This window comes from Camelus ferus, chromosome 4 (genome assembly GCF_009834535.1).
Source record: "Camelus ferus isolate YT-003-E chromosome 4, BCGSAC_Cfer_1.0, whole genome shotgun sequence".
Classification (NCBI taxonomy): domain Eukaryota; kingdom Metazoa; phylum Chordata; class Mammalia; order Artiodactyla; family Camelidae; genus Camelus; species Camelus ferus.
The window spans coordinates 32801756-32825484 of record NC_045699.1 but is presented as its reverse complement, the minus strand read 5'-3'; the positions used below and the strand labels follow the sequence as shown (position 1 = coordinate 32825484).

At 46.0% G+C, this 23729-nt stretch overlaps 1 protein-coding gene across 2 annotated transcripts in view; it reads left to right on the top strand.

The window, feature by feature from the left end:
* Nucleotides 1-1057: 1057 nt before the first annotated feature.
* Nucleotides 1058-23729, top strand: part of DMRT1 (doublesex and mab-3 related transcription factor 1) — a 92664-nt gene continuing 69992 nt past the window's right edge. The window contains exons 1-2 of one of the 2 annotated variants that reach the window (XM_032477773.1): nt 1058-1540; nt 4784-4970. In XM_032477773.1, the coding sequence (XP_032333664.1) occupies nt 1205-1540; nt 4784-4970 (523 nt within the window). In that variant the 5' untranslated portion in view covers nt 1058-1204. The remainder of the gene's footprint in view (nt 1541-4783; nt 4971-23729) is intronic. The other variant, XM_032477774.1, reaches the window with a different exon arrangement.

Below are 23729 nucleotides of genomic sequence, written 5' to 3'. Positions count from 1 at the left end.
GTGGAAAAAGAAGGCTGTAAGATTTGGGTTTTTTGGAGGTATAATTATGTACAGTAAAATGCACAAATCATATATGCGGAATGAATTTTGATAAATGTCTACAGTGGTTTAACCACTCCCCTAATAGAGGTTTTTTTTTGGGAGGGGGAGGGGGAGATCATTAGGTTTATTTATATATTTGTTTAATGGAGGTACTGGGGATTGAGCCCAGGGCCTCCTGCATGCTAAGCATGCACTCTACCACTGAGTTATACCCTCCCACCCCCAACAGTAGAGCTTTTTGAAGAATAAATTTCCAGTGCCTGCAGATTTTAAGTGAAGTTGCCTCAAAGTCAAGAAGCTATATGCCCCTGAAATGAGAAGCAACAAGGACTGAACTCTAGCCTGGAAAGTTATCTGGAGCCAGCAGGTAGAGATCTTGTGCGCAAAGGAACACAGGTGCAGGAAGGGGTGACCAGAGAACAGAAAGGCCCAACTTGGGGTGCGCTTGAGCCGAACACTAGGGTCTTATTTGCTGATATAAGCGTAGAGACTTCTCGTTTTTTCAGGCCTTCAATCTCATACTTAACTTTCTTAAATGAGATAGAAACCACTTTCTGAGTTGGCTTCTGCCGAATTTGGAGAATAGCGTCAGGTGGGGGAAGGGAGCTGGAGGCTCCCACAGGGTGGTCTGCACCTCCTCCAAGCACCCTGCAAGATGATGCACAGCTTTGTTCTCGACCTGCGGAGCCCAGCTCCCTCTGTGCAGCTTGCTCGAGCTGCCCAGCCTTGGCACCTCGAAGAGTACAAGGACCACACTATTCTCGAGCTCCTCTGCTCTGCTCAGGTGCGTGAGCTTGCACCTGCCCTGCAGCAACTCCCAGGGTGTTTGCAGCTGGTGCAAGCTTGCACGCGGCGGGAGCAGTGTGGCTAGATTTGGGGGGCGTGGGGCGTGGCCGCGCTCTTTCGCGCCCTCTCCCGCCCAGGCAATCCCGGGAACGTTCTGAAAAGTATCCAAAAGTTCTAAGCAGTGCGCGCGCAGAAAGAAAAAAAAAGGGCCCACCCCCCACCCCTCTGGGCGGTCCGAGTCCCGACCTCGCTACTCTGGCTGCACCTCCGGCTGGAAGGCACACGTCTCCTAAGCCTTTTCCTCCAGAGCGTCGCGGTCGGCTGGGTGCTCCCCTTGCAGCCACCGGAGAGTCCTTACGCTTCAGCTTGGGGCACCATGCCCAACGACGACGCATACAGCAAGCCCTCGGCACCGTCCGAGGCCCCGCACGCCCCGCAGGGCAAGGCCGGGGGCTTTGGCAAAGCGGCGGGGCCGCTGCTCGGGACCGCGGGTGGCGCGGGCGCCGGGGGTAGCGGCGGCTCCGGCTCGGGGGCGTCGGGCATGGGCGCCGCCGCGAGCAAGAAGTCCCCGCGGCTGCCCAAGTGCGCGCGGTGCAGGAACCACGGCTACGCGTCGCCGCTCAAGGGCCACAAGCGCTTCTGCATGTGGCGGGACTGCCAGTGCAAGAAGTGCAACCTGATCGCAGAGAGACAGCGCGTGATGGCCGCGCAGGTGAGTGCGGGCGTCCCGGAACCGGGTTTCACCCGCGAACTTTTTGGATAAAGCCCCTCGGGCCAGGCGGGCGCCCCGCGGGACCTGGGTTCGGGAGGGAGGCGGTGCTGGCCGATGGCCGCTGTGCGCTCGGGGCCCGGGCTCCCAGCCACGCGCCAACGCCGCGCTCAGAGGGCCGGGACTCGTCTCCGATGCCGCGGGCGGAGCTGGGCGTGCTGGGGTTTACTCTGCTCCCGGGGCTCCGGATCCTTGATCCGTCCCTCTAGAAGGAGTTGTGGGGTTTGCCCCTTGGGGGGTCCCCAGGATGTCTGATCTCTCAGAGCTGAGAGTTGCAGGGCTCGCACTGCTGGGGAAGGTTCCCCGGGATCTCCGACGCCGCCTCCAGCAGAGAGTTGCGGAGTTTGCCTCTTCGGGGCCTCCGGCATCCCTGACCTCGCTCTTAGAGTTTGGGGGTTTGCCTCCTCAAGGTGCCGTAGGATCCTTGACTCCGCCCCCGATCAGAGAGGTGCGCTTGAATTAGGGAGGGTGCTGGAGGGTGCTGGCGCGGACTACTCGTTAGGGCTAAGCGGAGAGCCGGCCGGCTGCTGCTTAGCTGGATAGCGTGTCGGGAGGCTTTGTTTTTCTGGAAAAGTCGCTGTAACGGACGCGAGCGTGGCGTGGTCCTCGTTGTGCTCTTGGCGCACTTTTCGTATTCGCCCTCGTGGATCCAGGCTAAGCGTCTCAGCCATTTTGTGTCCTACGGAAATTTCATTAGCTTTTTAAAATTTGCTGTCTCGACCCAAGTTACTCCAGTACAAATTACTCTGAGTATATATTAAAACGCACTTACGAGGTTAAAAAATAAGCGAATGGGAGAAAATGCAAGAGTTTGAGGTATTGTCTGTCGTTCATGGTGTTAGTTTTTTAAAGCGTCCTAAGCTGGGCAGTGATTTAGCATCTTACCGGAAATAAAGTCGTCGGTATCCTAAAAGGATTTTTAGAAGAGAATAATATACATTCTTTCCAGCTAAATGTTGTTTCATCCTTTAAAAACAGGTTATTTAAAATAAAAGATGCCAAAGAAATATTTACTAACGATGTGCTTTCGGTTAGGAATGGATAAATATTCTCCATTGAAAATGATTTAGATAAGCGCGATAAACAGGACTGCACAAATGATTAGAGATTATACTTTTTATGTACCTCCAGTTTTTAAAATGTGTTTTAAACTAGATGTATCTTGGCTTCACAGATTGTGAGTGCAGTCGTGGAAATAGAGGTTGCTTTACTCAGTTTCTTTATAGATTTTTAGCTTAATCTCTAGTGGATGAAAAGAAAACACTTAGTGTAGCATTAAAATGCATCACAGTGAGCTGACTCAAACTTAGGGACATTTGAATTGTATTTGTAGATAGAAAATTTTTCTGAACATTTAGCTGTTGGCTCTGATATTTAGTGTGGAGAATATGCTTGGGAGGGGAATGTTCCTCAAAATGTAATAAAAATATTTATCCAAGTAGGGCCATTAATTTTGAATAAGCTATGTAAATAGGGGTACTAACTTGGGAAAAGGCTGTTTGCTATGTTAAAAACAAAGGCAACTCAGGATTACTTTTATAATATGAAACTTACGTATTTTTCACATCAGAAGGCTTGTGCTGTGCTGAATGAAATCCTTTAACATCCATGAGACAGGCATTTTTAGTCATTCTAAAATAGTTTGAAATTGATCTTAGGTGTGACTTTAAAATAATTGCTTATTAAATCAATTGCCCCATCTTCCCCATTTAAGTAACATTTCCTCAGAACCCTTGAAAGATCTTTGTAAAAGTGCTTTTATTTTTTGCACTATATGATACCCTGTACATTTTGTGCATGCATAGAATTTGTGTAAGTCAGGGTAGAAGTTTGCACTGACATACTTCACAAGTTTGTGGGTATTTAAAACAAATTATGGGCAAATCCTTAATCTGTTTCTCAACTTCTGGGTTAGTAGACAATTCAAGATTTAAGCTTAATTATTTAATTTGATTATTCAAGGATAGATTTTGTAAGTTGAAAACTCCTCTTGTTATGAGTAAAATTACTTCCAAATTAATCAGCCTTCGGAATTTGGACTACAGATTCCTAAGACAATACATAAATTGTAGTTGTGTTTCTGGTTTACTATTTTGATTTCAGCTTTTGGCTTGTATGTGGCTTGTATTTGTACTTCTCTTTCTCATTTCATTATTCCTAGTGGTCAGTTTCAACAGAAAGTCTCCTTTTTGTTACATGTAGTAAGCAAAAATACAAGTTATTTTCTTGACACCTCTTTTTTCAACCTTTAACAATGTTATTTAAAAAGATAAATTAAAGAGGAACTGTGAGGAGTGTCTTAGGTGTGCTGGGTCCTTTCCAGCCCCCACTAGCAGTGCCTCCCCTCCTGCCTGAAACATCACACCTGTCCTCTCCTTTTCTCTCCTCTCCAGCCTCTCTCTCTCAACAGCATATTCCAGCCCCCTTTCCCCCCATTGTTTCTGTACATGGTCCCTCCACCCCAGAGGACAGGGGTCTGCGGGATTTCCTCAGCAGCCCCTGCCTTTCCTGCCCACCCTGCTCCCTTGTTCTGGAGTATTCTGCCCCTTCGTCCTTGTCTGTCCAAGCCCCATGCATCCTATCCTTCAAGGCCCTTTTCCAGTGTCACCTCCAGCTCTTTCTGTCTGAATTCCTTCTGGAGGATGAGTGTATGCCTGTCCTACGGTGTTTGCCACGTTGAGTGGCAGCCGCATGTTTGCCTGCCTCCTGTTTCTCCCTTTAAACAGTGGGTACCTTGGAATCTAATCTAATCTCACTGTGTCTGACTGGTCACTGTTCCCAGGACACATGCGTGGAAGGCAGGAGTGAGCGGTCCCCCTCTCCTTCCTTCCTAATCTATCGGTGCTGACTTCTAGTCTTTACATGGAATTCCTCTGCTGAATCCTGTTTTTCCTCATCCAACCTAACCAACTTTATTTCCTGCTCCGCTGCATTCATCTGTTCAATCAACCTATTTCGAGCACCTGCTGTGCGCCAGCGACCTTGGCTCTAAACCCTGTCTCCGCTTTGGCTGCTTATCGGTTACCTCTGGGGAGCTTTAAAAAGAAAGGAGGGAATCTCAGGCCTCACCCCTGGCGCTGATGAATCGTGATGTCTGGGTTGGGCGGGGCTTCAGTGGTTTTGGCAAAGCAGCCCGGTGATTATGTGGTGCTGGAGGATAACCCACTCACTGCTCGGTGCTTCCAGGTGGCCCTGAGAAGGCAGCAGGCCCAGGAGGAGGAACTGGGGATCAGCCACCCCATCCCGCTGCCCAGCGCTGCCGAGCTGCTCGTCAAGAGGGAGACCAATGGCAGCAACCCCTGCCTGATGACCGAGAGCGGCAGCGGCGCCTCGCAGCCCCCGCCGGCCAGCACCCCCACCACCGCAGCTTCAGGTACGCAGAGACGGGTGGGCTGGGCTCGGCTGCGGCGCGGTGGGAGGGACCGACGGCCTGGAGGCTGGATCTGGGCAGACTCAGAATCACAGACTGCCCATGCCAAGGGGGTCCAGACTGCATGTCAGTCAACCCCTTCCGTTTTGGGGTCCTCTTGGTGGGAGCTAAAGATCCTTGTTTCCTAGCACCGAAAGCTCATTTCTCTGGAAAAGACTGAACTAATTTAGGGAAGGCGTCTGAAAAAGCCAAATCCTAGGTGTTGGGTTTCAGTGGACATTGGGGAGTGGGGCAAGGCTTGTCCCATTGCCTTACGTTCTCTCCCCTGTGCTAAGATTATAACAGGGGCTTTATGCCTGCTACTTCATTTCATTTCATTCTTAGAATTAGGAAGTAGTAACCCTATTTTATACCATTTGAAAACTGAGGTAAAAAAAGTTGAAGTCACTAGCTACGTCTGCAGAACTAGAAAGTATCTGAGTTGGTCCATCTGCCTCCAAAGCTATGTGCTTACTGCACTGGGTCTCCAAATGACCTCAGGAATCTTGGTAGTCTGAAGCTGCACTGGCCAATACAGAAGCCCCTAACCACATTTGGTTATTTAAATTTAAATTAACTACAACGAAATAAAATTAAAACATTCTTCCAGAGAAGATATGCAAATGGTCAAAAGCTCATGGAAGGATGCCTGCTATCATTCATTAGTCACTGGGGAAATGCAAGTGAAAACTACAGTGAGACACTACTTCACACCAGTTAGGATGGCTACTACCAAATGAGGATGTGGAAAACTGGAACTTTTGTGCACAGTTGGTGGGAATGTAAAATGGTACAGCTGCTATGGAAAACATTACGGTAGTTTCTCAAAAATTAAAAATAGAATTACCACATGATCCAGTAATTCCACTTCTGAGTATATACCCGAAAGAATTGAAGGCAGGGTCTTAAAGAGATATTTTTACATCTGTGCTTATAGCAGCATTATTCATAATAGCTAAAATATGGAAGCAACTCAAGTGTCCATTGACAGATGAATGGATAAGCAAAATATGGTAAAAAAATTATTTAGTCTTAAAAAGGAAGGAAATTTTGAACATGCTACTATGTAAATGAACCTGGAGGATATAATGCCAAGTAAAATAAACCAGTCACAAAAGGACAAATACTGTATGACTCCACTTACATACTTAGAGTAGTCAGAATCCTAGGGACAGAAGGTAGAATGGTGTTTGTCAGGGGCTGCAGGGAAAGTTATTGTTTAAGGGGTACAGGGTTTCAGTTCTACAAGATGAGAAGAGCTGTGGAGATGGATGGTGGTGATAGTCGCACAGCATTATGAATGTAGTGAATACCACTGAACTGTGCAATTAAAAAATGGTTCAGATGGTAAATTTTATGTTCCGTGTATTTTACCACAATAAAAAAATAAAATAAAAAAATTTAAACATGTAATTCCTCAGTTGCACTAGCCATATTTCAGATGCTCTAAGGCCTGCCGTATCGACATTTCCATTTCTCACTAAGTTCCATTTAATGGCACCGGTCTAGGATGGAGGGGCTCTAGGAAATCATCTCCGACATCCTGTTGGCAAATAAAGACATATATTACATATTAAACACATATGTTGAGATTTACAGAATCTTTTGAGCTTCTGAGGCGATGGGGAATGTAGCCTTGCACTGTGGTTCCTCTTAACAAAGCTTTTCATGAGTTAACTCAGTTTGCTGCACTTAACCACTGGGCTAAAGTCAGCTGCGTGGCATTAACTAGCTGTGCACCTTTGGACAGTTTGCTTAAGCTCTCTGATCCTTTTGTTTCCTCTTCTTAAAAAGGAGGGATGAGGTCTTTGAGGCTTTTGAAGATTCTAGGAGCCTTGACCATTATAAGGAAGGAGGAGGTTAAAGGGCACCAAAGAAAGCAGGTGAGAGATAGAGTTGTAATCTCTGCTGCAGGAGGGCATGTCTGGGTATCTGTCACTGTGTGTGTTATTGGGGCTGCAGATTCTGTATTTAACAAAGGGAATAGTGTTTTCTTTTTTTAACTTGATTGCCTTTAATATATATTCACAGCTGTTTTAAAACTTCACTTTTCATAGGAAGGAAGGAGTACTTCTGTCAGAAAGATAATTCTTGCATTTTGGGATTTTAAGCTGTGTCTAAGGTTAATTACCAAATAATATGAGGTCAGGGCTGATCAGGTGGATTCAGCTGGAGGGCTGTTACAGGAACAGGGGGTGTGCCAGAGGGGTAAAGAGGGGAGTAACTCATTTGATGTTCACAAGCATCTTATGAAGTAGGAATTATTATTCCTGTTTACAGATAAGGAAACCAGTGGTAAGGAGACTGCCCCAGAATACAGCTGAGTTGAGCTGGGATTCAGTCCAAGTCTGTCTGGTTGCAAGCCCATGGATTTTTCATCTGTCTGTGAAGAGTGGCTGTGGGACTAGTAGCCATGTCTCCTTAGAAAATGGACAGTTATGATTAGAAGTTGTGATTTAATGCTCAGAAGGGAGTTAGGGCTAACAGGCAACTAGGAACACTGTAAGGACCAGTGCCATCCTCAGCTGGGATAGAAGGCTGTAGCCCCTGGTCTACATGGGGAGAAACACAGGGACAGGCGGTGATGGTTAAATGTTAATGCTGGGCACTTTGTAGGGAAGCACAGGTGGACGTGGTCTAGCCTGCTGCCTGCATTCCACCACGGTGGGAGAGGTGTCAGCGTTTGACTGCACACCCCAAGACAGCAGAGCCCTGGAGAAGGATTTCAGGCTAGGTGGAGTTCAGAAAGATACAGAAGTCCTCGCAGGGTATTTCAGAGTGGTGATAGGGAAAGTTACAAATAGAAGCTGCAGAGGAGCATGACAGAAGGGTCAGGGTCAAGGAGGATGTGACCAGTTTCCCTTCTTTGCTGATAGACCACAGAGCCATTTCAGGGTCTTGAACCAACACTCAAAGGGAAGGGAGTGCAGAAGCCAGCAGTTAAGTTGTGCTCCTGTGCTCCGATATGGGTGGGAGGCTTTACCTGCCATGGGAAGGTGGGCCCTCCCTGAGCCAGCTCATCTCCATGGGGCAGGAGCCTCATCCATCATCGTCTCTCACAGGACGTCCACTAAGGCTCTTGAGTCAGGACCGATGACTTCTGGCCTGGGCTGGGACATGAGCAAGGGGCAAACAAAAGCCAGTAGAATTAAACTACCTAAATATACAGAGGGAGAAAGGAGGAGGGAGGGGGAGAGAGTGAGGTAGAGAAACAGAAAACCAGGCACAAGATAGATGGACCAAAGAGTGTTCTTCAAGTTTTATGCAGCACATGGGGCCCAACTTCCTACATAGTGTGCTGCTAACAAATACATAGCTTATATTAAATTTCCAGAGGTTAGAGTTTCTTTAAAATAACATTTAACTTTCTGTCGGTAAATGATAAACATTTATAGACTACAAAAACAGAGTCAATGAAAGATAATTGTTCTTCTGATGCCAACCTGCAGGTCTGTATGTCATCCCAGGATTACTGGCTGCGTGTGCACACTTAGGTGTCTGTTTTTATATACGTATGTGTGTGTGTGTGTGTGTGTGTGTGTGTGTGTATTTTATGTATTTAGTTAATGGGAGGTGTATTGTTCCCACTTGTGTGTAGTTTTTTTTTTTTTTTTTAAATCTGTGAATTTCTTAATGGCCTAGTGTCCCATTACATAGACGTGGAAGGCTGGGGGTTGCAGTTATTTCGTGAGAGGTGAGGTTGTAGGAGCTGTCACAGGTGAGTAGGGCCTACCAGCCTGGCTCCCACGGGGGCAAGTTCTCACCCCTTTCTAGTACCTGGTGTTCAGTGTCTGCAAGGCGGTAGCTTAGTGACATCCAGGAGACGTTTATGTCCTTGAGAGTTCTTAGTTATCTCCTTTTGGCTCCTGAAAGTGCCAAAAATGAGAGTGAGAAATGCCTGAGAACTGTTGCTGAGATTATTGGCTGAATTCTGAGGCCGCGGTGAAGGAAGTTGGATTCACCAGTCTGTTATTTCGTCCGTCGGAGGACTGATCCCTCTGACTAGGTAACAGGCCTTAGGGGAAAGTCTCTGTGGTCCTTCGCCAAAGATTGGTTCAGATCAACCAAAACATTGAGTGAAAATTCCTCCAGCAATGGATATAAAAGGTGTTTGTTGTTATTTTCATCTGTGACTGTGGGTGTTACTGTGAGGAGACAGCCTTTTGAAGAAGTGCCCTGTTCATTGCTGTCCCTTAGACGAGCAGAATCAGATACGCCAACAGATACATGACTGATTAGCAAACACTGTCTTCCCAGCCATTTTGGAGGCCCCCAGAAATGAAAGGAGAGCATTTTTGGTTATAAGCGACAATGAATTAATAGCAACTTCAGCATTATTTCTGTGGTTTCATTTCACTTTTAAAGTTTTATTCTCAAATATGTATTCTTTTTAATTTCAAAAGTTATCAACTGACTTGAAAAAAAATCTCCTAGGCATTCTTCATCTCTGAAATTTGGGCTCCCCTCATTTTATTTTATATTCTGCTTTTTCTTCAACCTCCGGTGCAGCCAGTAGAATGCCGTTTCAGCCAGTGCCCCTAAGGGCTGCCTGGTTCTTTGCCTCTCCTTTTCTGTACAGAGCGGTCAGATGAAGGGCTGCATTGTAGAGAATTGGTTCTGCATGTGTGTCCTTTGTAAGTCAGGACCTGAATGTTATCTCCCTTGGGGCCCTCCCTTCGGGCGCACCCTGGGCTTCCACACACACTCACGTCCACACTCCCCCACACCCAACTACCTTCGGCCCTCAGGCCTTCCCCCTGTCTCCCAGCTGCCTGTGGGCTGCGTTCACACACCTTTCCCCTGTGCAAGGGTCAGCCAGGCCTGCCTCGGACGCTGTCTGGACCCTCTCCTTCACCCCTTTCTTAAACAGTCCACGGAGAGAGCGCGTGCCGGCAGGGAACACATGCTGTCCTGGTTGTCTGCCTTCCGAGTGCTTAAATGCTTTACAGACATGCAGTGTGGGGGGTTGAAAATGGAATGATGTCCCCATGCAGTTTTTACCAGTAAAAAATGTGGCTGATGAACTGTCAATGGGAGGTGTTGAGTTAAGTTTCTTTAAATATAAACTTTATTCATTAGAGCAATTATGGGTCTACAGCGAAATTTAGAGAAACATACAGAGATTTTCCATACCTCCCCTGCCCCCTGCACCTGGCTTCTTCCCCCAGTATTAACATCCCCCACCAAAAGTACATGTGTTACGATTGATGACCTACCTTGACATACCATGATCACCTGAAGTCCATAGTTTGCATTAGGGTCCACTCTTGGTGTTGTACCCTCTATGGGTTTTGCATAAATTACCAGTGACGTGTATTTATCACTGTGGTATCACACAGAGTAGTTTTGCTCCCCTAAAAGTGGAGTGATTTAAATTTAAAATTTCATTTCAGTTTCTGTCTTAGCAGTATTCCATATTGTACAGAAAGAAGTACTTCATTCAAATGGAAAACCAAAATATTTTATCCAGATTAGTTTGAAAGTTGATATTTGGAGGGTTCTGCCCACTTACAGGAGATGAGCTCCATTTGATTTTAGACAGAGCTCTCAATTTCGAGTAAAATGAAAGATGTGGAGATTGGGTTTAAAAAAGCCTTCAGATAAAAGCATTCCCCAATTTTGCTTTCAGAGTCAAAGAAATTTCCAGGATGTTTGACAAAAATCTCCTTAAAGTGAAGCAAGAGTGGAGGCTTGAATGAAAGAAAACACTTAAGATTAATGGTTCTGATCATTTTGATAGTCTAGTGTTTTATTTTTTTATTTTTAAATTTTATTTTATTGAGTTATACTCAGTTTATAATGTGTCAATTTCCAGTGTAGAGCACAATTTTTCAGTCATACATGAACATATACATATTCTTTGTCACATTCTTTTTCATCATGAGCTACCACCGATCTTGTATATATTTTCCTGTGCTATACAGTATAATCTTGTTTATCTATTCTATATACACCTGTCAGTATCTACAGACTTCGAACTCCCAGTCTGTCCCTTCCCACCCCCTTCCCCCCTGGCAACCACAAGTTTGTATTCTATGTCTATGAGTCTGTTTCTGTTCTGTATTTAAGTTCATTGGTCGTCATCATCTTCTCCTCCTCCCCCTCCCCCTCCCCCCCCCTCCCCCTTTAGATTCCTCATATGAGTGATCTCATATGTTATTTTTCTTTCTCTTTCTGGCTTACTTCACTTAGAATGACATTCTCCAGGGACATCCATGTTGCAGCAAATGGCATTATGTTGTTATTTTTATGGCTGAATAGTATTCCATTATATAAGTATACCACAACTTCTACATCCAGTCATCTGTCAAAGGACATTTGGCTGTTTCCATGTCTTGGATATTGTAAATAGTGCTGCTATGAACATTGGGGTGCAGGTATCTTTTTGAAGTAGAGTTCCTTCTGGATATATGCCCAGGAGAGGGATTCCTGGGTTGTATGTTAAGTCTATTCCTAGTCTTTTGAGAAATCTCCCTACTGTTTTCCACAATGGATAGCCTAATGTTTTAAATAGTGTCTCAATAAATTTTGTTTATTACAAGGGCAGTTTCTGCTTACAGGTCAAATATAGGAATTCGCTGGCTTGATAGAAATTCTCCACAGACAGGATTTCTGTAAAGTAGTTAAAACAATGATGTAAGTAGGAAGTAGCCTGATGATCAACCTTTAGCTAGAAAGGAAATTTGAAAAAGATATAGAGAGACCAAAAAAGTAAATATGGGGTTTAAAGTCAACGAATCAGGTTTTTTTGAATTGAAGTATAGTTGACTTACAGTATTAATTAGTTTCAGGTGTACAGCATAGTGATTCAGTATAGATTATACTCCATTTAAAGTTATTCCAAAATAAGGGCTGTATTTGCCTGTGCTGTACAATAACAAATTAGTTTTGTACCAGCATAGGTAAAAGATATAAAAATATTTGATTGGTTTCCACCTCTGTCTCCTTTGTGAAAGTGAAATCATAAGGCAGGGGTGCATTTTATTTATCGTGTCACTCATGTGCATAGTACAGTGCCTGGCTTTGTAGTATGTGGTCAGTAAACCTTTGCTGAATATGTGAATAATGAAGGCTAAATTTGAAGTTTTGTTCTAAAACACTGTGGTAGTGGTCATGAGCCCACCTGCAGAGATCAGAGAGTAAAATCACTGACGTTCAGTCTGCATTTTTGTTCCGTGATATTTTTAAAATGTATCTGAATTTTTTTAAATAGCTAAAAATTCAAATGTAGTTTAACAGCCTAAGGTGTAACTTATATGCTGTACACAGTTCATCTATTTAAAGTGTACAATTCATTGTGTTTTTAGTAAACTCACAGAGTTGTGCAGCTGTCCCTGGCATCTAATTGTAGAACTTTTTTTTTCCTTCTTAAAAGAAACCCTGTACCTGTGAATAGCCATTCCCCATGTAATTCCATACCAGTTATAGGCAACCTCCACTTAATCTGATGTTTGCAAGGTTTATCCATGTTGTAGCATGTATTTATTACTCCTTTTTTTTAAATGGTGCTTTAAAAAATATATTTATTTATTTATGTTAATTAATTAATTTATTTTTAATGGAGGTACTGGGGATTGAACCCAGGACCTCGTACATGCTAAGCACGCATTCTGCCACTGAGTCAGACCCACCCCTCTCCATTATTCCTTTTTTTAAAACTGAATAATATTCTATAATATGGGTGTGTCATATTTTTTTTTTCTTCATCAGATGATGGACTATGGGGTTGCTTACTCTTTTCGGTTGTTATGATTGATGCGTCCATAACATTTTTGTGCCAGTGTTTGTATGAATAAATGTTTCATTCTCTTGGGTATGTACCAAAGAGTAGAATTGCCGAGTCATATGGTAATGCTGGGCTTAACCCTTTGAGGAACTGTCAGAATGTTTAAGAGGCTGCACTGTTTTACTACATTCCCGTCGCTGTGTGAGGGTTTCAGAATATTCATACTGAAGTTTTTTTAAATTAAAAGATGAGATTCCTTTATTCTGGTAAACACTAAAAACATAAAACCCAGTCAGTGTCTCTGCTGACCAGAAGTTTAGACCATGGAGTATTCTCTAAGTTTGTAATTTATTGTCACTAGAAGTATGTTAATATTCAGTCTTTAAAACATTTCCTCTTTTGCCTCATTATCACAGATACTCTGTAGTGAAAGGAATACTGTTTGTGGGATTAAACCGCAGAGGGACTGGTGACGGGTTTTTTTTTTGTTGTTGTTGTATTATTGGCTGATTGTTTCTGAAGGGCTTAAGCAGCTTTTTAGACCTTGGGTAACAAGCATTTCCTCAGAACAAGGGAGAGGGAATTCTCTTGCCCTAGAAACTTGGCAAGAATCATTTTTATCTTTGGATTTCTAAAAATGCCATCACTGCTGTGGAGAGCAAAAGAGGAAACCTGAGAGTTGGTGAGGATGGACAGCAGTTCCTCACTTACCAGCGGGAAGAGGTAGTTTACAGATGGCCTTCGAATTGACTGCCGTGGCCGGTCATGGCGCTGGAGCGCTCTGACAGGTGCCGACTCCGGGTGCTCTCACGGTGCTGTCACGGTGCGGTACAGGCCTTGCGCTGGCCGCCTTACGAAACCTGGGAGTGTCGGAAAGCTCGCCTGTGTCATCAGTGTCTCCTGCCTGCTCCACAGTGTCCTCCTGGTTATCTGCTGGCTCCAGGAGCCTGTCCCTTGACCACCCCCTCAGCCACTTACTACTCTGGGTCTTGTGGATGCCTTTCTAGTGCCATCTGTTGTTTTATTAACTTAAACAAAATTTTAATCGTGGCAAAATATACATAACATAAAACTGACTATTTTAACCATTTTGAAGCATACAGTTTAGTGGCATTAAGTACATTCACATTGTTATGCAACCATCACCACCATCCATCTCCAGGACTTGGTTCATCTTCCCCAATTGAAACTCTACCCGCTGCGTGGTAACCCCCCATCCTCTTGTGAACTTGGCTCGGGACAGCCTCTTTTGCTAGCCCAGCTTCCTTGGCCTTTGGAATCACCTGCAGACTCACATGAGATGATTCCTTCTGTCTCATCAATCCTTTCTTTCCTCTCCTTCTCCCAGGCCCAAGATACTTGCTTTATTGCAGACTTCTCTTTTAGTTTTATATGCTTGTCTAATCTGTGCCTCTGGGGTCATGAGGGCTGAAGTTTCTCAAAGGACTGAGGGTAGGGGGCCCAGGGGAACGTCACCTTATGCCAGATACTGTGAATTCTGTTCCTCTGCCAGATGATCTGGACTCTGGGCCTACGAGTGTGCCATGCTGTGCCGTAAGGCCAAGGAGGCGGGGCGGGGGTGCCTGTGCGGCCCCCGGGGCTTGGCTGCGGTCTCACTGATTCTGGACTTGCCCAGGTTCCCTTTGCCATGGTCCCAGGCCAGTCTGTAAGTGCAGATCTGAATTTCTGTCTCAGCCTCAAGGTGTCTTACTTTTCAGCTTATACAAAAATTCAGTGTAACAAGCTTTTTGACTCCCCTAAGAAAAGCCACATAAATACTGATCCCTGTTGCTGATCCCAATTTCATTTCAAATGCAGTTTCCTCTGGTCTCTTACGTCTGCTGGTGGACTTCACAGTCACTAATCTGGTCTCACTGTACAAAACCGCTGGATGTGCTTTTCAGGAAAAGTGCACAAGAAACTCTTAAAGTCGACTATAAATGGCTGATTTGTTGTCCAAAGAAAATATCGATTCAGTCTTCTAGTAATAGCAGATTGTCTGATGTTTAATGGCAGTAAGAGCTCTCAGATACTGCTTCACCATCCAGTGTCACTTCAGTCTGATGTGTGCTCACAGACGACTCTTAGAATTGACCCCAGCACTTATAAAACTACTGCGTTTTTGCACCACCCTTTCACTCTGGTCCTGAGGTTTGGGAGTTTATCTAAAATAGAATGTATGTTAATTCAGGGAAGCAGGTTGGATTCATAAAACACTAGTAAATGTTCGCTGAACTGAGTTGAATTCATCTTTGCTGGTAGTCAGATTCGCTCCCTCCAGTCTTCCCCTTCTTCCTTCTGTTTTCGATCTTATTTTTCATTTACTCAGCACGTATTCATTGTGTGACTGCCTTGGGCCAGACCCTTTTCCAGATGTGGGTATACTGCAGTGCAGAGAACGTCCGTCTCTGGTGGAGCTCACACATCCAGCAGGGGAGATGGTGGATAAACAAGCACACCAGTCAGTGAGCGAGACATTTGCAGAAAGTGGTGATGTGGAGAAAGACTGAGGGATAGGACGCTTGTGTCTGCAGGGACAGGGCTGTTGATGGGGTGGTTAGGGAGAGGGGGCCTCTCTAGGGAGATTAATTCAGAGTTAGTCCGGAGTGAAAATAAGCCGTCGCGGTCAAGGTCCGGGGGAAGAGCCCTCCAGGCAAAAGGCCCAGCAAGGTGAGACGGCGCCCTGACAGCAGGACCGGGGCTAGTGTGCTGGCGTGCTGAGAGCACGGGGTGACGTCCCTGGGGGCTGCGACTCCAGGCCCTTGTAGGCCAGGGAAAGAGTTGGGATTTTATTATGCGTGCGATGGGAAGTCACCGGATGTTGAAGCAGTGAATGCTGTGATCTGATTTACTTCTTAAGAGATCTCTGCTGCTGTGTGGAGTGGAGTTTGAAGGGAGACTGGGGAGCAGAGATCAAAGTGGAGGCTGCAGTTGCCCCGGCAACGAGAAGCCACTTGCCCTGGGCAGGGTGGTGATAGCAGAGATGGAAAGACATGGCAGGACAGGAGGTCTATTTTGGAGGCGAACTGACATGGGATGTTGGTAGATGTTTTCAATGGCACTCCCTCCAGAGAGCAGCTGCCACAGCAGTGCCAGTGCTGGGTGGTCCCTGGGGCTTTTCCAGCCTGAAAGGTGAAGAGCTGTACATGGGTGTGGTCAGCCCCCCAGAGAGGTCCACACCCCGGTCCCTGGGCCTGTGAAGAAGTTACCATGGCAAAGGGACTTTGCAGATGTGATGAAGTCAAGGATCTGGAGATGGGGAAGTGATCCCAGATTCCAGATGGGCCCATTCTAATGGTAGGAATCCTGGGAAGTGGAGAGCCTTTCCAGGCTGCCCCAGAGATGCTACAACAGAAGATGCAGGAGAGTTTCAAGTCCGGAAAGAGACTTGACCACTGTTGCTGGCTCTGAAGATGGAAGAGAGGGGCACCAAGCTAAAGAATTCAGTTCTCTAGAAGCTTGGACCAGGCCTCTGCTGACAACCAGCAAGGCAGTAGGACCTCAGTCCTACAACTGCAAGGAACTGAGTTCTGCCAGTACCCAGTCTAAGTGAGGGAATGGATCCGTCCCAGGCCCTCCAGAAAGGAACGCAGCCCTGTTAACACCTTGATTTTTTTGCCTGGAGAGAGCTGGGCCAGACTACGGGCCCACAAAACTGTAAGATAATAAGTTCCAATTGTTTTAAGCCACCAGATTTGTGGCAGTTTGTCATAACAAATATAACTGATATAGTTTATAATCCCCTTTGCCTTTGTTAGTGAGGCTGAACATCTTCTCATATGTTAAAGGGCCATTTGATTTTTCTTCTGTGATCCATCTGTGTGTGTCCTTTGCCCATTTCTCTGTTGAAGCCCCTCCCCCATCTAGGAGTTCCTTATTTGTTATAGAGATTGGCGCTTTGTGACATGAGTTGCAGCGTCCCCCCACTATTTGGTGTTTCAGACTAAGACTAGATGAGACTGGGGACAGGCTGCAGAGGCAGAGGAGCCCGAGGGCCAGCCCGCTCGCTGCACCCCCCGCTGGCCCCCGTCAGCGGAGCACAGCCAGGGGACAGGGAGCCTGCTGTTGCCCTTCACACTCCTCCAGCTTCTGTCTTCATCCAGTTTAACCACGGGCGGAGCTCGAGTTAAGCTCATGGCCCCAGTGAGTGAACCAGGTGGCAGTCATGTCTGGTGTTGTGGTCTAGAGGTTTCAGAATGACTGTGCATAATAAACCAGCATGGCCTCGGCAGAGGAATGGGATGTACTGTCTAGTCAGCTGTTCTGGTTACTAGAGACCGATTTTCTTACCAACGTTACAGGAAATTAGAATGCACATCACCCATCAACTATTTCAAAATAATTTTACTACTTCTTTGTTTGATGTTGAACGCATTCTGGGTTGTGTGTCCCCCAGGCTGAGGGTTAGTTGTTATGACTGTGTGGCAGTGCTGGGTTCCCCCCTCCCTGCACCCCAAGAGAAGGGTATAGCATCACAGAAGCTTGATCAAGGATCTGGAAGATTGAAGACACCTGGAAGCGGAGATTTGCTTTTGTCTGGGTGACTTTATTCTTGGGGAGGAAGCCCAGTGTCACTGAAAGGACATGAGGTCTAGAGTCCAAAGACCTGACCGTTACTATCACCTTTTCTGACTTTGAGCAGTTCACTTAATTTCTGTGTCTGTTTCCTCATTTGTGGAAAAGATAAAAATAGTAGTGCCTGCCCAGTTTACCTCGAAGAATTGTCATGGTGCTCAACAAAGATTTTAACGTAAATGTTCTTTGTAATCCATGACAAAGTCTAGAAACATGCCAGCAGACTCAAGTTTCAGACATTCAAATGCGGAACAGAGGAAGGAGCCCAGACATGATCCACCCTGTAGCCATAAATTAGTTTTTTGTTTTTGTTTGTTTGTTTCCCCAGAATCAAGCTACATGAACTGACATAAGAATTACGCCTCTGGGAAAGGATTGTCACAGGTCCCTCCACCCCAGCCCACACTCAGCGGCCTGGAGTGTCAGAGATACACCTTAATGCACACACATTAGACTATGAGTAACTCTCCCCTTCTTTTCTTGGCCTTACTTTTCTTGTTTTACTGATTTTACTGATACATGTCTTTGCCGTTAGCTGTCTCTTACCCTTTCTAAAGGGGGTAGGGCGTGTTCTATAACCACACGGTACCCGGGGCTGGAAATGAGGAAGTTACCGTCAGCAAAATAGATAAAGCACCGTCCGTATCCTACTGCCCCGCACAGTTTGGACAGAAGGCACACGATTCAGGAACCCTGGGCCTTGGCTGTGGATGAACAAGCAGGGACCGTCAGCACAGGCCTGCTGGGGGAGGGGAGAGGGGTTGCAAGGACACAGCTGATTCTCACACCTTCACACCAGTCATCGATTGCGGTGGACGGGGAAGGGGCTGACAGGTGCCAGCGCCCTGCAGTGCAGAGCTCTCCTCATTAGCAAGTTTGAGCGTATCTGACCCTGGCATCCGGGGAGCTGCTGCCTCTCAGAGCCCGGCATCATGGGCGAGGGCGGTGTTCACCCCACCGATCACTCTCTCCCACGTTTCTATCTGAGAGATGGAATTATGAATTACGAGGTGAAAGGAGACAGAAGCACATCAAAGAATTTTCTGGTGGCTTTTGAATAAGGGGCCTTCTTGGTTGAGGGTTGTTAGCTTTGAGGTGTGCTGTTTTCATCATGAAGCACCTGGGGTTTGCTTTTCTCTAAAAGATGTAGATAAACTAGAGAGAATCCAGGGGAAGGGCAACAAAAATGATGGATGGTTTGGAGAGCAGGAGAATAACCGTCTATAAATATTTGAAAGGTAATATAAAAGAGGGAGAGAGATTATTTACGGCAACGGAGAGGAGTTTGACAGGGAACAAAAGCTTGCCTCTCGGAGCAGGGGAAGATTGGGTAGAACTGAAGAAACAGGGCAGAGTCGGAGTGATTAAGCAGAGAAATGTAATCCTCACCTTCGTTTGGGTTGCCAGGAGCTAGCGTGGCAGGAATAAGGGGTGTTTCTCAAACTGAGGCTCCACGCACGACTGTGAATAGCGTTTTCTAATCCCGTGTGTGAAGGGGACTGCGCACGGTGCTTCATCCTTCGCCTTCTGTGTGTGTGGTTTGTTTAACTCCCAACTCTTTGGCATTATGTTTTCAGAGGTGGTGGTAATGATTACGATACTGCTAGCTCTCATTTACGGGGTGTCTGCCTCATGCCAGGTATTGTCTTAGCTGCTTTGTTATTTACGTTCTCATTTACTCTCTACAGCAACTCTGTAAAATAGGAACTATTTTTTCCATTTATAAGGAAACAGGCTCAATACTGTGCCCAAGATCACACATATATTAAGTGGTGGGCTTGGGATCCAAGCCCCAGTCTGTGGCTCACAGCCTGGGCTCATGCCCTGTACTGGGCTCCGTTACTCTCTGGTCATGTTAGTAATTTGGGACCCACTAGGTAACCAGGTTACAAAGCCAGGTGAGCAGTTTGTATCCTTACAGGGGTGAGCAAAATAGTGATGTTCAGAGCTTCTTTCATTTTTCTTCCCTTGAGCTGTATTTTCACAGTGTCACTAAGGGCTGTGTTACTAATATGCTACATTTTCTCATTCTGTGTTTTCAGTTACACCACAGGTTTTTGTTTTGTTTTGTTTTGTTTTTAACATTTTTTATTGATTTATAATCATTTTACAATGTTGTGTCAAATTCCAGTGTAGAGCACAATTTTTCAGTTATACATGAACATACATATATTCATTGTCACATTTTTTTCTCTGTGAGCTACCATAGATCTTGTATATACTTCCCTGTGCTATACAGTATAGTCTTGTTTATCTATTCTACAATTTTGAAATCCCAATCTATCTCTTCCCACCCCCCCCCCCGCCCCCTTGGCAACCACAAGTTTGTATTCTATGTCTGTGGTCTATTTCTGTTTTGTATTTATGCTTTTTTTTTTTTTTTTTTTTTTAGATTCCACATATGAGCAATCTCATATGGTATTTTTCTTTCTCTTTCTGGCCTACTTCACTTAGAATGACATTCTCCAGGAGCATCCATGTTGCTGCAAATGGCGTTATGTTGTCAGTTTTTATGGCTGAGTAGTATTCCATTGTATAAATACACCACATCTTCTTTATCCAGTCATCTGTTGATGGACATTTAGGCTGTTTCCATGACTTGGCTATTGTAAATAATGCTGCTATGAACATTGGGGTGCAGGTGTCATTTGGAAGTAGGGTTCCTTCTGGATATATGCCCAGGAGCGGGATTCCTGGGTCATATGTACACCACAGGTTTTAAACAGCTTCCCAGTTACAGAGTGATCTGTACACATAAGAAAGAAAATTCGTGAAGTCAAGCATTACCCTGAATCTTAAACACTAGTTGTGATGGGGATCCCTTGGTGGTGTTCTGTACTTCCCTTGGCTTTCTGACTCTGTTTCATAATGTCCAGTGTATTGATGATTACTAAAAACAGAAACAAAACACACGGCCTTAACTACTCAAAATCAAGGCGAAGAGCTAGGTGTCTGGATTTTTCTTGTCATTGCAAAAAGACACCAGACCTGGACTCAGGAGACTCCAGCTTCTACTGTATTCCTCTGTGTGCAGGGCATCTTTCTAAGCCACAGCCAGTTCCTCTTTCTGGGTCTCAACCGCATAGCGTTATTGCTGGTAGCAACTGAAAATCTATGTAATTTGTAGATTATTCCATAGATGAAGGATGATATTACAGCTAAAAGTTAACATCATTTGCATTAGGAGCTCTCCTCTTAGCTCTACTCCTCTTGGTTAAAATCTAGGACAGTTAGTGATGGTTGACACTTGAGGAAGTTGACATTATGCAAAGGGGGCAGTGTCAGATTTTTACTGTGGGTGAAACAGAAAGTGTCAAGTGAGTTTCAGAGACCTTCTACTAATACCACGACTGTTGGCTCCCCCTTTGGCCCCGGTGCCACGGAATGGAGACCACGCTGAGTTTCCTGGCCAGAGATGGGTGGCCTGGGATCCGGAATGTGGCTCAAGGCCCTAGCACGTCTCCTTTGCGCTCTTCACCTCGCGGATCTTAGCCATTGTTCTGCATAGAAAGTACCTTCCCTCCAGAGTTGTGTGCTTTCTGAAAATAAAGAGCTGTTGGATTTCCGTCCCCGTGCTGTTCTCCCAGGGGCTGTCTCCAGTGATTTTCTCTCTAAAGGCGTCCCTAGATTACTTTCACTGTAACCTGTAATGGTTTTACCCTGGCCGTATTTCTCCCAAGGTCTCCTATCTCGGTTACTTGTAAGGCTACTCCTCCCCTCTCTTGTTCACTTTGATCTTTTATAATTGGCTTAAAACTCTCCATGTTTAATCTGCAGTGACTTTGTTTCTCCTCCCTAGTTTTACATTTCCAGTCCCTGAGAATTTAATAATCTATTGCCTATTATTTTCTCAGTTTTTCTCAAGATGTCATATTTCCAGTCGCACTCTTTGTCTCTTCCCCTTGTCTACCTGTTTGCTTTATTTTAGCTATTAATGCAAGTCTGCACTCAGCATTTCCACTTGCAATGAATACAGTCCTACCCATTCTGAGGAGTTGGTGGGCTTCCTGGTTTCAGACTCTGGTGCTCATGGTAATGTCACGATAAAATGACCCTTCCTACTTTGGAATTAAACAATGGAGTACCCAGTTGGTGTAGAATGAATGAATGGATGGATGGATGAATTTGTTGAGCTTTTGAGAGCTTCCCCTCACAAGTTGGCCAGAACAATGGCTGTGACTGCTCACCACGTATGAGGGAGCAGCTCTGTCACCTCCTCTGCAGTTGACTTTTGGGTGACTCCTTCCTGTGACAGCATCCGTAACTGTCTTTCCAGTGAGCTCAGCTGTTCGGCTCACGTCCTTCTAGTCACAGCACTGTCATCTCTTCCCAGAAGGCCTTTCAGCTGGTCTGGGTCTCGTCCAGGGATGGGAGAGAACCCCCGGTGAGTGCCCAGCTCTGCCTGTTTTGTTGTTTTCCTTCCTAGGGGGGAGGGGCCAGACAGCTTTATCTTAAAACTTGGATGTTAGTTGGAGCGTGTGCTTTTTTGTGGGTGGTGTTCAGGTAGTTCGTCTTGCTTCACCGTTGATGAAAAGAAAACCTGTTTTCTCCCACTTGTCAGCCCAGTACTGTTTCTGGGATGGAGTGAACCTTGAGAAGCAGGGCGGGGCCGCTGCTTGTCACAGCCACAGGTGATACCAGGCCGGCTCCCGTGCTGCGGAGAGGCTCCCCGGGTGCAGCCCTGCGTTTTAGAGTTGACATGCTCCTCCCCGTGCCACAGGCTGTCTCCTCGCAGAGATGGTCCTAGGTTCTGTGTTTACTTGGAGTGTTGCCAGACGGTTCTTGACACTGATGACCTTTCTTTGAAATGGAGTTTCTGAGAGCAAGTCAGATTTCCAGAGGTCCAGATGGACAAAATCTGCACACACAGGTCACTCGAGGAGGAAGAGAAAGGTGGACTTGATGCAGTGTGACTGTCGTTGTGAGAAGTTGGCCGGTGACATAGCTTCTGTCGCACTGTTTCTTAGTTGCCAGGATAACATTTTGGTTGCCAGGCCCACACTGGGTCTCTGTAATCATTTCTTTCAGTTAAGATCTGACTTTCTTTGCAGTTGGGCTGATGATTGACTTGTAGGTAGAGGTGTGTCTGCGTGTGTGTGTATATGTGCGTGTGGTGTGCACGTGTGTCTGCATATACACGTATGTGTCCCAAGTTGTCAGAGCCCTCAGGGCCTTGCCGCTGCTGCTTTGCTGTTATCAAAAGCCACAGGTTTCTGGCTCTAGCCCCCAAAAGAAAAGGGCATTGTCACAGATGAAGTCCCACTCTCGCTTTCTTCGTGCTCTGGGGCCTGGATTGCACAGAGGCTGAGTATTTGGGTTCTGGCTCCTGCATGGGGAGGCAGGAGTCGGCACAAGTGTGATATTTTTCACTGTGCCCCCTTGTCCCTGTCATTAGTGATATGTCTGGCTGAGCAGTTGATCTAGAAGAGAGAGCAGAGTTCAGAGGCCATCACCTCGCATGGTGTGTCGTGACTTGTGTACACGCTTTGAGAACCGCACCACACGGCTGACAGCGAGGCACAGCTGCAGAGCCAAACGAGGACCCAGGGTTGGAGCAAGCTGCTTCGGGGATGAGTCAGAAGGGCCACAAGTTAGGGCTGTTGGGCCAGTGGTACGCGCCCTTGGGCCAGATCACAACTCAGCCCCTGTCCTGCTGACATCTCCTAGCGGCAAGGATGAAGTCCTGACTGTGTCCCGGTCTCTGTCTTTGGAGTCTGAGAACTGTCTAGACCTCAGTGTTTGACCCACCTCCACGCCAGCCTGTGAATGGTCAGTCACTTACATTCCTCCCCAGGAAATTGTCGGGGTTGACTCCTTGTCAGTAGCAACAGATGTCTTCTGACTTAAGGTGTTCACGGACCGTATGTAAAGTGGCTTCCTTTCCCCTTAATGAAACGGCTTGGTGGCGAAGTGTGAGGTGTCAGACGGGAGCCTCAGCCTGCTCCTGCTGCCAGTTGTGAACACATCCGTAGATTCACCACTTGAACTTCTCCAGGTGTCGAAACAAGGGATGACATGACTTCCTCGGCCTTCCCAGTTGTCAGAATCGGTGAAAACTGTTAGGTTTAATTCTCTGTGGGTCACCCTACCTGGCTTTGGTAAAATTGATGGTTGAAGGAGTGGACAATTATTTATTTTTTAGAATCGACTTTTCATTTCAGAGAAGCTTTATTCAAAGGGAAGGAAAAATGGAAGGGAAATCAGGATGGCACACGTGGCAGGTGTTACCCGTGAAGGAGATGCTGTGGGCGGTCCCAGGTGCAGTGGGAGTTAGCGACCACACAGAAGCGGGGCAGTTTCATTCCCAACTTTGTGTGTGTGCATCTTACCATAGCGCAGAGTGCACATCCCCCACTCCCACCTGAGCGCAGCGGAAAAGACACAGATGCCAGAGCATGGCTAAGCATTTTGGTGCCCACGTG